General features: G+C 43.0%; 1 protein-coding gene across 1 annotated transcript in view; it reads left to right on the top strand.

Moving 5' to 3' along the window:
* plekhh1 (pleckstrin homology domain containing, family H (with MyTH4 domain) member 1) overlaps positions 1–13897 on the top strand; it is a 59602-nt gene extending 45705 nt beyond the window's left edge. Inside the window, 13 exon segments of the mRNA XM_041848152.2 lie at positions 214–325; positions 701–813; positions 2259–2435; positions 2660–2757; positions 2896–3073; positions 3247–3402; positions 3920–4017; positions 4190–4331; positions 4408–4601; positions 4816–4945; positions 7115–7198; positions 8522–8668; positions 11817–13897. Of these exon segments, the coding sequence (XP_041704086.2) occupies positions 214–325; positions 701–813; positions 2259–2435; positions 2660–2757; positions 2896–3073; positions 3247–3402; positions 3920–4017; positions 4190–4331; positions 4408–4601; positions 4816–4945; positions 7115–7198; positions 8522–8668; positions 11817–12026 (1839 nt within the window). The 3' untranslated portion in view covers positions 12027–13897.
* Positions 13898–14312: the final 415 nt, after the last annotated feature.

Here is a 14312-nt window from a genome sequence, read left to right as displayed (position 1 = left end):
GGCGGCAGGTAGCTTAGTGGTTAAGAGTGTTGTGCCAGTAACCGAAAGGTCGCTGGTTTTAATCCCCGAGCCGACTAGGTGAAAAATCTGTCGATGTGCCCTTGAGCAAGGCACTTAACCCTAATTGCTCCTGTAAGTCGCTCTGGATAAGAGCGTCTGCTAAATGACAAAAACTAAACCTATCTCCATTATTTCCCATTTGTTCTTGTCCAGGACACCTGGCTGTATCACCTGGTGGTGGCGGCGGGTAGCAGTGCCAGGTTCAAGGTGGGCACAGAGTACGAGCAGTTGGTCGGGAACCTACTGGACGTAGAGGGAGACCCAGGTAAGACATCTACAGTCACCAAATCAATCAATCAGTCAGTCATCCAATCAATAAGCCTGTATGTCTGACATCATAAAATGCAAATATAACACATGAGAAGGCTACTGACTAACAACAGTTGACTAGGAATACCTTAAAAGATCTGTATCAGATGCCAAGGATCCAGATTTAGTCAGGAGCTCTTTAATGTTATTTTCAACCAGGAGGACTGACTGAAACCTCTTGATCCAGTCTTCAATCTGCAGACAGTGTTTATGACTGGGCTCTAGCAGGGCTGTTCCTGGTCAGCTGTTGCACCACTTGAGTTTGTAACCCAAAAATGTGTGTGTGTGTGTGTGTGTGTGTGTGTGTGTGTGTGTTTGTGTTCTCTTTCAGACTCAGCGTTGTGGAGGAGTGAGGCTCTATGTTTCTGTAAAGAGGGCCTGCGCTCCCCTCTAACCACTCTACCCTCTGAAGCTCTGCAGACTGAAGCCCTCAAACTCTTCAAGGTTGGTCCCTTCATCTCTCCCTCTCTCATCCTCTCCTTTGCTTGAACTTCCTTTCTTTTAGTCCCTTTACTTTCTCTTCCTTTGTATTTCTTCAAATCCCTCTCTCTTCCTCCTCTCCTGGCTGCATTCATGTCTACTGCTCTGACTGAGGCCCCCAGCCCTTCTGTCTGTCTGTTAGAGGCATCCCCCTTCTCTTCTCTTGGATCCACTCCATGCCCCTCTACCCTACCGCCGCTCACAGATCAAAGCCTCACGGTAGGGGTCTCTAGCTCATTAGAAGTATGGAAAATATGTAATGGGGGTGATTATCTCATCTGATTGAAGCTAACCATTCTTCTTGTCCTTGTGCTTGTTGAGAGGTAGATGTAATAGTAGGAGATGGGAGTGTGACAGACAGACAGCCCAGTGAATGTAGGAAGTAGTGGGAGAAGGGAGTGGGACAGGGATGGGGGTAATGAAGTGGATCTGGAAGAGGATGGACCTTGATCTTGATGTATCCTGTTCCTCTCTTTTCAACTCGGCCTCCCAGTCCGCCTCACCCCTCCCCTTCTCTCTATGCTTCACTGAGCTTTCCCTCGGCCCCACATTTTGGGTTGCTTTGTCTGATTGGTGTTACATATATAGAGGAATGGATTAATTGAGCTCATGCACAACCCTTTAAAGTATCTGTTCCTGTTCAAATACTTTGAACATTCACCCTTCTCTTCTGTCCCCCCCCGTCTTTGAAGTATAGTCCCTGATCTGACACGACTGGGTTAGTGAAAAGCTCTTTCATGGGATCGTTTTCACAGTATTCATTTATACAGTGCCTTGATCCTGACTGTGAACATTCTCTTGTTGCCCTCCAGCCATGACATGGCCGGCTTGTTTGACGGCTACATCCTGACTTGGTTTCACTAGAATTGTAATCAGGCTCCAAGTAGGAAACACCTTCATGTTGCTGCATGTTTCATTACAATTTTTCTGCCTGAGTTGGGTGGTCTCACAACAGTATGTATTTGCCTCTACCTGCTGGTAGAAAGGTGGTATTACACAACGTATCATTGCATGTGTTTTAGATTGATATTGCAGTCTGACTTCACAGAGCCACTGATCTACAAATCAACCTTCATAAAATACATCCCAAATACCGACTCATTATGTGCTCAAGTCTACCGATTCTACCCCTTGCTTAAACTGATCCCCTTAAACACATTGATTATGGTCACGTGTAGCTCAGTTGGTAGAGCATGGCGCTTGCAATGCCAGGGTTGTGGGTTCGATTCCCATGGGGGACCAGTATGAAAAAATGTATGCACTCACTAACTGTAAGTCGCTCTGGATAAGAGCGTCTGCTAAATGACATATATCTTTTTTTAAACTATATTGTTTCTCAACACATACATGTATCATGATCACTGCAAGTAAAACCTTCTTTATCCCTCTTTTACCCTTCCTTTCTTCAGTCCTGTCAGCTGTTCATCAACGTGCTGGTGGAGTCTCCCTCCATCGACTACCACACATCCCTGGCCCAGAATGCATTGCAGGTTTGCCTGACGCACCCAGAGCTCCAGAACGAGATGTACTGTCAGTTGATCAAGCAGACCAACCGACGCACGCCACACAACTACTCCCTCACTCAGGTACATTAGAGACTGGTACCCATTTCCCACTACTCAGCACGGCTGGCCTGGTTACACATCCACTATGTGTCGAAAAGCACCATCTGATAAGAACAATATCAGAGTTAGCACAGTTTGGTTCCGGTCAGCAGATATTCCTGTCACTTGTTACCTGTTATTCTTGGTTGCTTTACTCTCAAGTGTTGTATGAGTTGTAGTGAAATAGTGTGTTCTCCTCTCCTCAGTGCTGGCAGCTGTTGTCTGTGTGTGTGGCTCTCTTTCTGCCTCAGCAACACTTCCTGTGGTACCTGAGACAGTATCTGCAGCGTCATGCAGACCCCAGGTATAAACACGGATGCACGAACACACACACACACACACCAATCGATTAATGATAACCCACGGTGAAAGATAATCCAACTACAGAATAGTATGATCATTGTTGATGATCCTGTGTGTGTGTGTATCTGTGTGTTTGTAGGAGTGAGGTGGGGAAGTATGCAGTGTACTGTCAGAGGTCTGTGGAGCGTACCCTACAGAACGGGGAGCGAGAGGCCAAACCGTCACGTATGGAGATCATGTCCATCCTACTGAGGAATCCCTACCACCATTCACTACCCTTCAGCATCCCTGTCCACTTCATGAACAACACCTACGAGGTAACACACTAAACACAGACACGCAACCAAATCGCACACTAACAATCAAACGCCTACCAAGTCAGGAAGATGGAGAGTGCAGACCAATGGGAAATGGACTATGAATAAACACACTTTCTGTTACACCCAATCATTGAATAAGTGACACTCTCCTGTCCTGTCCCGTCCTCTAGGTTGTAGGCTTTGATGGTTCCACTACAGTAGACGAGTTCCTGAGCACCCTGAACCAGAGGGTGGGCATGAGGAAACCACACCTGTCTGGCTTTGCCCTCTTCACTGATGACCCCTCAGGGAAAGACCTGGAGCACTGCCTACAGCCCAGCGTCAAGGTCAGTGTGGACCAACATACTCTTATTATTATACACCTGCACATGCATTGCGGCAATTGTTCCAATACCACACAATCTAACCTTTTAGTGCCTGCAACTAAGTATAAGGCAGTAAACAGAGGGGTAGACTGGAATCACAGCAGGGAACAGGGAATAATGTTCAAGAGACCAGGGTCTGCCCATAGAGATAGATAGAGGACGCATCTTTTTAACTGCGCCATTATAGCATCTGTGACAGCATGGGCAGCGCCATCGAGGATATCTCCATTGTAAAGTAGTCAATTGTCTTCATTGGTTGATTGTGCCCAACTCATAGGAATCCCCACCCACCTGACTACTTTAAAATGGTGGAAACCCTCAACGGCAATGTCCATGTTAAAACGAGTTTTATCCATAATGAGTCCTGTATCTATCTCTATGGGTCTGCCTGGTCAGGTCGCATGGTCAGGAAAACTCCTGGCTCCAAAGTAGAAGACAATTAACTCATTGATCTTTTAACTCTCACCTCTGCCAACAGATCTGTGATGTCATCTCCAAGTGGGAACAGGCCCTGAAAGAACTGCATCCTGGGAAATATGAGGGGACACGCATCGTCCGTCTGACATACAAGAGCAGGTAGGCTTTACCTTGTTTTAGTTCCTTGATGTGCTCATTGTTGAGCTGAAGACATCCAAAATGGATGACGAGGTGCAGACCAACGGACATTTTTTCAAATAGAAAAAACTAATAAAGTATCGCTCAGCACCACACACATCATGCATTGACCATTGTGATGTCTTTTGTGTAGGTTGTGTTTCCGGGCCCAGGCTAAAGGGGAGACAGACCGTGAGCGCCTCCTGCTGGCCTACCAGGTGAATGACGAGGTCCACCAGGGACACTTCCCTGTCAACAAGGAGTTGGCTCTGGAAGTGGCTGCTCTCATGGCTCAGGTTGGTAGTGCTTTGGTAAGGAGAGGGGCATTATGGGTACTGAAGTACATCATGCTACAGGTTTGTCCCTCCCCAGGTAGAGCATGGTGACCTGGACCGTCCGGCCCACTCCTCCTCCCCCAGCAGTAGCTCCTCTCCTCAGCCTAAAGCCCAACAGATCTCCCCTAGTTACAGCGCTCCTCAGCCCAAAACTCAACAGATCCTCATACAGGCCCTGGAGCGCTTCTACCCCAAACGCTACAAACAGGACTGCACCATGGACCAATTCAGGTAACACACCCACACGCACAACCAGCTCAGGTAATGCATTACCCTCACACACAGATAATGTAAGACACAGGCTTCTACCCCAAACGCTATTAACAGGACTGCAGCATGGGTCAACTCGGGCAATACTGGCCACGTGCACACATTATACCCAGATAAAGATGCCGATACAGACAGACAGACAGACAGACTAATTCTCTTCTTCAACTCCCCTCAGAGACCTATCAGAGCATCTGGCCACTAAGTGGTCAGTCCTGCGTGGCTGCAGTGCCTCAGAGTGTGTCAGAATCTACCTGACCGTCGCTAGGAAGTGGCCGTTGTTCGGTGCCAAGCTCTTCAGTACTAAGGTAAGTAGGATGCAAGTAGACTAAACAACCTTTACCGCTTTCCTGAATGTCTATTGTATCTGTACTGTACTGTATGTTTCCAGCTTTTGCTGAATCTGTGTTCGGTGTCTCCAGTGACTTGGAAGGTCTCTATAATCAAATAGATGTTGCTGTCCTCTTTCCTCTTTTTGGAAGGCCTAGTATTTCAGTATTTACCCAGACAAGTACCCCATTCCTATTGAAACCTTGAGTAGCACGGATATACATGTAGCGGTACCGGTGTATCAAGTCTGACACCAACAGGCTCCTGAACAGCTTCTATTCCCAAGCCATAAATCTGCTAAATAGCTAACAGAATGGCTACACAGACTATCTGAGTTGACCCTTCTCTATGCACACTCACAGGACTCTACACACTCATGCACACGGACACTCCAACACACACATAACATGCACACACATTTATACTGACTCTACACACATGCACACACACTCACATACAATCATAATTTATGCTGCTGTGACTCTGTTTATCATATATCCTGATGCCTAGTCACCTTACCCCTATACATACAGTATTGTATTTATTTATTTATTTTTATTTAACCTTTATTTAACCAGGTAAGCCAGTTGAGAACAAGTTCTCATTTACAACTGCGACCTGGCCAAGATAAAGCATAGCAGTGCGATAAAAACAACAACACAGAGTTACATATGGGGTAAAAAAACATAAAGTCAAAAAATACAGTGTGCGCAAATGTAGCAAATTATGGAGGTAAGGCAATAAATAGGCTATAGTGCAAAATAATTACAATTACAATTAGTATTAAACCTCTACCTCTAGTATCTACCTCTATCACTCCAGGATCCCTGCACATTGTAAATATGGTATTGGAACTGACCCTGTATATACACTATATATACAAAGGTATGTGGACACCCCTTCAAATTAGTGGATTCGGCTATTTCAGCCACACCCGTTGCTGACAGGTATATAAAAACGAGCACACAACCATGCAATCTCCATAGACAAAGATTGGCAGTAGAATGGTCTTGATGAAGAGCTCCGTGACTTTCATCATGGCATCGTCATAGGATGCCACCTTTCCAACAAGTCAGTTAGTTAAATTTCAGCCCTGCTAGAGCTGCCCCGGTCTACTGTAAGTGCTGTTATTGTGAAGTGGAAACGTCTAGGAGCAACAACTGCTCAGCCGCAAAGTGGTAGGCCACACAAGCTCACAGAATGGGACCGCTGACTGCTGAAGCGCGTAGCGCTTAAAAATCGTCTGTCCTCCGTTGCAACACTCACTACCGAGTTCCATACTGCCTCTGGAAGCAACGTCAGCACAACAACTGTTCATCGGGAGCCTCATGAAATGCGAAACTGAGCAGCCGCACACAAACCTGAGATCACCATGCGCAATGCCAAGCGTCGGCTGAAGTGGTGTATAGCTTGCCGCCACTGGACTCTGGAGCAGTGGAAACGCGTTCTCTGGAGTGATGAATCAGGCTTCACCATCTGGCAGTCGAATCTGGGTTTGGAGGATGCCAGGAGAACGCTACCTGCTCCAATGCATAGTGCCAACTGTAAAGTTTGGTGGAGGAGGAATAATGGTCTGGGGCTGTTTTTCATGGTTTGGGCTAGGCCCCTTAGTTCCAGTGAAGGGAAATCTTAACGCTACAGCATACAATGACATTCTAGACGATTCTGTGCTTCCAACTTTTGGATTTGGAACGCCGACTGTGAGCCAGGCCTAATGGCCCAACACCAGTGCCCGACCTCACGAATGCTCTTGTGGCTGAATGGAAGCAAGTCCCTGCAGCAATGGTCTAACATCTAGTGGAAAGCCTTCCCAGAAGAGTGGAGGCTGTTATAGCAGCAAAGGGTGGGAGCAACTCAATTTTATTGCCCATGATTTTGGAATGAGATGTTCGACGAGCAGGTGTCCACATACTTTTGGTAATGTAGTGTAGTTTCTTAATTTCTCGTGTTATTTTTATTTCTCGTGTGTTTTTGTTCCACCTTATGTTATTTTTAGCACTACATTGATAATGATTACTGCATTGTTGCGTTTGGAGCTTGCAAGAAAGGCATTTCACTGTACTTGTGCACGGGACGTAAAAAACGTGAAACTTGATCTACTGTCTCTGTATACCATCTGTGTCTCTCCTCTCCGTCTCTGTCTGCAGCCTATACCTCCCTCGTCTGTGGAGCAGTCCCCGGTTTGGCTAGCCGTCAATGAGGATGGACTGTGTGTGCTTGACTATACCATGGTAAGTGTGTGTTTATCTACATGTTTATATGTCTGCTCCCTTAGCTCATTTACCATGGTATAAGTGAATATTAAAAGTATGCATGCAGGTCAAAATCTAACCGTGTGGTATTACTGGTACTAAAAGTGGCCACAAGGTGGGCGTGTTTCAGTGATTCAGTACCTATAGCCAGTGGTCAGAGGACCACCATCAGAAGAAAGCTCTTGAACAGAAAATTACATCATATTTCCATCATAAATTACCTACATTACACATTTTTTTAAAGACAACAACCTCTCAGAATTGGTATTCGCTGTAATTCCTTTTTTAAACGGGCACAATCTTAGCTTAGATTCAGAGCACTTAAGGTTTGGGGTTTCTCTTCTGTCTTTACCAGTCTGGCTGTTGCCAGGCCACAGTGGCGGAGGCTTGTTGATCTACTGGTCTGGAATGATTTTCTACTGCAGCGTTTGAAACACCAGATCCCCACAGGGAAACAGAAACTGCTGGCCTACAATTTTACCAGACCTGGGTTCAATTCAAATACTATTTGAAATCATTTGAAATACTTAAGCTGGGCTTGATTGACCTTGCCTGGGTTAATAAAACCAAATCCCACCCATCTGGAGAAAAAGGACAAAGTATTTGAAAGATTTCAAATAGTATATGACACCAGATATGGGTCTACCAAGAGATCAAAATGCTGACTGAGATATAAACAAATGTTAAACTTAAAACACTATAATTATCTTACCCTTATTCCTCTATGTAATTTCTGGTTTGGTGTCCTTTCATGCTCCAATACATTTACTAGTTCTTAAGGAAAAAATAAGGAAAATTCACAATAAAGCAATAGAAATGATGTCATGCTGCTTCAATGGTTCATGCTCAATTTGTCTCTTGAGAAAACAATAACAAGAAACCAATTCCCAAAAAAAGAATCCTCAGGCCTGTACCAGGAAGAGAGAAGAGACAGATAACTTAAAGGACAATTCCACTCAAAAACTATATTTTGGTATTTGTTTAATTAGTCCACTGTTGATACAGTCCCAAAATGTTTTGCATGTCAGCAATCAACTTTCAAAATACAGTAAGTGTCACAGTATGATGTGTTTTGCATCATCATTTTGGGACTGTATCAACAGTGGACTAATTAAACAAATACCAAAAGATCATTTTTGAGTAGTATTTTCCTTTAAGGGCTTTTTACACTACTGAACCGAACAAACCAAAAGTGAAAATATAAGATTAAAGCCATCAAAGTTAGTGTAAAAGGGGTCAAATGTGTTTTCCTATTCACATACATATTTAAACAAATGAAATAAATAATCCATTCCTTTACAGCACCTTCTGGTCATGTACTCCTACCAATCAGTGATCACCTTTGGCGGTTGCCGTGACGACCTGATGGTGGTAGTGAGCCAGACCAAAGAGCAGGGTGGAGGGAAGAAGAGTGTGGAGAAACTGGTCTTCGCTATGGCTAAACCCAAGGTAAAGTTACCTAGTCTTCAGTATGTCTTAACCCAAGGGAAGGCCATAAAAATAGAATATTTTCTATTTCATTCTATACTGATCAAAAATATAAAAGCAACATGCAACAATTTCAAAGATTTTTAGTGAGTAACAGTTCATATAAGGAAATCAGTCAATTGAAATAAATGCATTAGGCCCTAATCTATGGATTTCACATGACTGGGAATACAGATATGCATCTGTTGGTCACAGATACCTTAAGAAAAGGTAGGGGCGTGAATCAGAAAACCAGTCAGTATCTGGTGTGACCAACTTTTGCCTCATGCAGCGCGACAGATCTCCTTCACATAGAGTTGATCGGGCTGTTGATTGTGGCCTGTGGAATGTTGTCCCACTCCTCTTCAATGGCTGTGCAACGTTATGGATATTGGTGGGAACTAGAACATGCTGTCGATCCAGAGCATCCCAAACATGCTCAATGGGTGACATTTCTGGTAAGTATGCAGGCTATGGAAGAACTGGGCAGTGGCGTGTATTCATTGATGCCAAGGGAAGCCAGGCTTCCTGAAAAAATTTACCACCCAAAATAAATATTATAATAATTTATCTTTCATCTCTCTGTGTTTCATAATTTTCCTTAAATTCTCAAGAGTCTGAATGTATCTCACCGGAGAAAGCATCCAAGCGAGCGAACCAGCGCCCCTCTGTTTCTGTATGTGTAGGCCATCTATCTAGTGCATGACTGTAAGTCACTTTGGATAAAAGCGTCTGCTAAATGGCATATTATTATTATTATTATTATGCTGTCTGGTCCAAAAGAGGATGACATTGTTGCCACTCGTAGCACTGAATGCAAGTGAAGCCAGTGAGCATTTGGCCAATCAGCGTTGAGCTAAACTGAGTAAGCTCAACTGTGAATGGTCCTGGCACACCAAAGAAAGGTGTCAAGGCAAGCCAGTTTGGATTTGGCGTAACTCCTATCAAATCGCATCGAGCGCATACGTAATTGACAGAAACAACTTGAACTGTTGCATCTCGTGGCTAGCTAGCCAGCTAGCTAAAATTGTTCCTTTCCTAAATTAGCCATAGATGGAGATAGGTATTTGGACTTGTGCTTTTACTTAATTCTCCATACTGGCCAATGATTATAACGGTAATTCTGATCCAATCATAAATTCATACATTGTGCCACTGGCCTGAGAGGATGGAAGTTCAATATGTAGCTAGCTAGATGTAGAAGGCTAATGTTAACTAGCTAATGTTGCCCATGAAAGGAAGTTTGGCTAGCGAGCAAACATTTTAGCCAGGTAGCCTAAGACAACAAAAAATAAAAGCGTGTACTGTATGACAGAGTGATAGAGACTGTTTCGTCAACATGAAAAATAGGAGAATGGCATTGGCGTATCTCTTCAAGTAGGGTGAGTCAACATGTTTTTTCTACTTGCACGAATGCACATGCTCACACGCGCACACAGAAATCAGAAAGATGGACAGTCACATCATATTTAGCTTACGTTGATTGGACTAAATTGTTTTTGGTATCTTTTAGTTGTCACTGTATTAGACTAAGCGTAGGTGATTTGATGATGTTGAAATGGTGCTGGAATAGTGGAGGCAGCTCCTGTTTTCTTTGCGACTTGTGGTAACTCTCCATGGTTCTAAATCAATAGTTGTTTAGTGGTCCGAAATGTCGGAAAGATTAACTTGCTTGACCATGCAGTAGGTCATGTAACTGTTTGTTACATGCAATATGCTTTGTGTACTTCACCGGACAGAGGTTGCTCTCCGGTTTTGTGATGAAACAAAGGTGTGGTTGAATTTATTCTGCCACTGTGTCTTCTTATTGTCTCGGCCTTTAGGCCTATATATCACGGTGTCAAGGCATATGAACTAACAGGTTATAGAGCAAACAACGCAATTATCACAACACATAGGTTGTAATATGGCTTTTTTTTCTGGCTTGGCTTCTCCAGTGATTTTACCCACGCACCTCTACTGATACAGGGACATGTTCAGCTTCCAGGAATTGTGTGCAGATCCTTGCGACATGGGGCCGTGCATTATCATACTGAAACATGAGGTGATGGCGACGGATGAATGGCACTATAACAGGCCTCAGGATCTCGTCATGGTATCTCTGTGCATTCAAATTGACATCGAATAAAAGGCAATTGTGTTCATTGTCAATAGCTTATGCCTGCCCATAGCATAACCCCACGGCCACCATGGGGCACTCTGTTCACAACGTTGACATCAGAAAACCGCTCGCTCACACGACACCATACACGTGGTCTGCAGTTGTGAGGCCGGTTGGACATACTGCCAAATTCTCAAAAACAACGTTGGAGGCGGCTTATGGTAGAGAAATTAACTTCCAATTATCTGGTAACCGCTCTATAGGTATTTCTGTAGGTAAGACTTACAGTAGGTTTGGCTTTACCTCTGGCCAAGTGCAAGTGGTCAGTGAAAACGGTTAGTGGATAATTATCATCATGGACCACAACAGCTCTGCCAACTTTCAGTCAGTCAATAGGATCTTACTGTGCAGAAAGCCAGCGTGAAAAATAGGAGGTGAGCTACTGCTATGTTGTGCTGTCCACCTGTCAGTTCTGTGTGGCTCAGAAAACGGTCCACTAGCAGCGACCAGGTTCAACGGTTCAATTCCCACAGGGATCACATCACTGTACCTTAAGTCGCTTTGGATCTAATCTCTTATTACATTATATAATAGCAAGGTTACCCTCCACTGCCTTGGGCTGATTTAGAAAGCAGGTTGATTCTCAGAGGAGCCAAAGGGAGCGATTCACAGAAACGCAGATAAATTACCAGTGCACTGAAATTGACTTTAAAAGGTGATTTTGTCTTGAGCCGCCTTTCATTAATCTGTGTTGGATTGATGCCTGGCCTAAGCATTACTACTGGGACGTGCTAATAAGGTCCTGCTGTATTCATGACAGGTGGCTCAATATCAAGTCATTTCTATGGTTTTCTCATTGGCTTTAAACTGAACTTCTAAATGTGAGCATATGTGCATCCAGCTCCCTTGGATCAAATGAAATTCAATCATTTAAAATGGTTAAACAATTTTCCGCCTCCTTACTCTGTCTTCTCCTCTCCCCTGCACGGTCTCCTCCTCCTGTCCTCTCTCCCTCTTCTCCTCTCCCAGATCCTGGAGTTGACTCTGTTAATGGCCAGCTATATTAACTACTGGACCCCCAGCCACCCTGGCCCCCCTGCGGCCCAGCACCAGTCCCCAGGACCCTGCTCCCCTCTGGGGCCCCGTGGGGCTGGGGCTGAGGCCGGGAAGATGTGGGACGTGGATAGCAGACATTTTCCCTCCATGACCTACACAACCAAAGGACCCACTCTACTTTGAATACAGCAACAACAATCAACCCCCTGTTCCAGTGCATCTTTGGAACAACAGGGTCATGTTCATTAGCCAATAAATGGAAGAAAACTGACTGAAACAAGGAGGATCTATACCTGGACTAGTCAAATAAGAAATGCTAATTTTAGTTTTACATTTCAAAAGGTTTTGCGACAGTGTACCCTACTGAACATGATCCAGGACTGAGAAACTACTGGGTATTGTGGGTTGTGGTACAGAAGACATTTTGCTCCATTTACGTTACAACTGAAAATGGCCATTGTTTTATTTTACCCTCATTCCCTCTGGCCTGGAGTGGATTTTGTTGTATATACACATGACATTTAATTTCTGCTGATTTTTTTTTTTTTTTACCATGATGAATGGGAGATAATCATTTGTGGAAGAGATAATAGATAAAAGTGATAATAATTTGCGGAAGAAATGGGAGAGGATATAATTTGTGGTTCATATGAAGATGTCGCTCTTCAAATGTTTGTGTTTTAATCATTACATTGTTGTATTTATTCCTGTAACAAAAGAGTGTTCATCTCTGCTTAATTTAGAAAAATATGCTCATGTTTGGGGACTATTTGAAAAACAATTGAGCCTTGAAAAATGAGCTTTACAGTGTGGGATCAGCATAAAGGACCAACACACACACACAACTTCTTGACCTTGGTAGTCTGGCCATTATATATACAATGAGAAATAACCTTAGTAGCTGGCAGCTTCTCCCTCCTCATTTAAGCCTCAACTCTCCCACACCCCTCACCCATTTCTGTTCCAGACAGTGTATGCCAAATAGCACCCTATTCCATTTATAGTGCACTACATAGGGAATAGGGTGCCCTTTGCAATGCATCCACTGTCTTTTCATTAAAGGAAAAAATCTTGTTTAAAAAAAGAGGAAAATACTGTTGATTTCTTCTGTCTCTTTGGTACCTAATATGAATTGGACTGATGTTATTTAACATTAAACCAGTACAAAATAATTATAACATTTGAGACATCAAATTGTACTTGATTCTTTCATCAAACAATTGCACAAAATGTCTGACTTTTATAGAAAACACCAGGCCAGGGCCTGAGGAGGAACCATCAAAGCTCTATAACGTATAATACAAGTGATGATGGTACCATTGTGACCAAGCAATGTTTTTATAACCATTTTGACCACATACTTTTATTGTGAAGTACAGAGTATCAATATTTTTGAAAGATTATAGTGAAGAATAGAAATAGAGATGGAATACAATGTGTGATGTGTCTGTCAGATGTATAAACTCATTGGGTGACATGTTCCTACTGAAGAAGCAGCAGCTATTCTTCCTGGAGTCCACACAAAACATAGAACATGACAAAATACAGAACACTAATGGACAGGAACAGCAACACAAATTTAAACTAAGAACGCTACGACTAAAGAACAATACGACTATATAATACAATGGAAGGTAATGGGAACTCAGCCAGGTAGGACGAATTACATGGAGAGGTCCAGCCACGTAAGAGTGTACTGGTACGATTAGAGATTCAAATGTTATTAGTGACTTGAATTGTTTTGGATCAAACCACTGTCTTAGTCATTTAAAATATATATATATATATATTTTATTTCCAGCATTTTGTGGCTTTTTTGTATGCTGTAAATTATGTTTGGCAGAACTTTTAGGTTTTCAACTGAAATATTTGAAACTGACAATGACTTTGTTTGTCTAAAGTAGCTGAATAATTTAACTTGACAGTTTTACACTGTATGAATGCTGTATGATTTGTGAATTAGGGATGTTAGGTCAATGAAACAGATTATAGACAATGTGCTTAGCTGTTATGAAATTCTGTGTTTAAAATCAAATAAACTACAATCTACACAACTGTTTTGTGTGATACATTTTCAATTCAAGGGACATTGAGCCACATTATTCTATCTCAATGTGAAAATAATCATACATTTATAGCCTAATTGGAAAATATGTTAGATATCCTTGTTCTTATCTAGTTTCTTACACACAAACTATCGCCATACATTGGCAAATGTGCCAGTGTGATGTACCGTAGGCTATGCATTGTGCATATGTTGATGTAGGTGGGGCTTGGTAGCTAGGATGGTAGTTGCTCTGACTTGCTTCATCCAAATAGGTCAAAGTGGTAATGATGTTTTCCTGCCAACAGCATTGCTATAAATCCTTATCTCTATATTTAATGATTTCTCAAAACCTCATGTTTTTGTAGTTACTCTAATATGAACAAAAATACCAATTACTGGACACTGCTAACTTACGATAAAGA

Source organism: Coregonus clupeaformis, chromosome 25 (genome assembly GCF_020615455.1).
Source record: "Coregonus clupeaformis isolate EN_2021a chromosome 25, ASM2061545v1, whole genome shotgun sequence".
NCBI lineage: Eukaryota > Metazoa > Chordata > Actinopteri > Salmoniformes > Salmonidae > Coregonus > Coregonus clupeaformis.
This window is presented reverse-complemented; position numbering and strand designations above follow the sequence as displayed.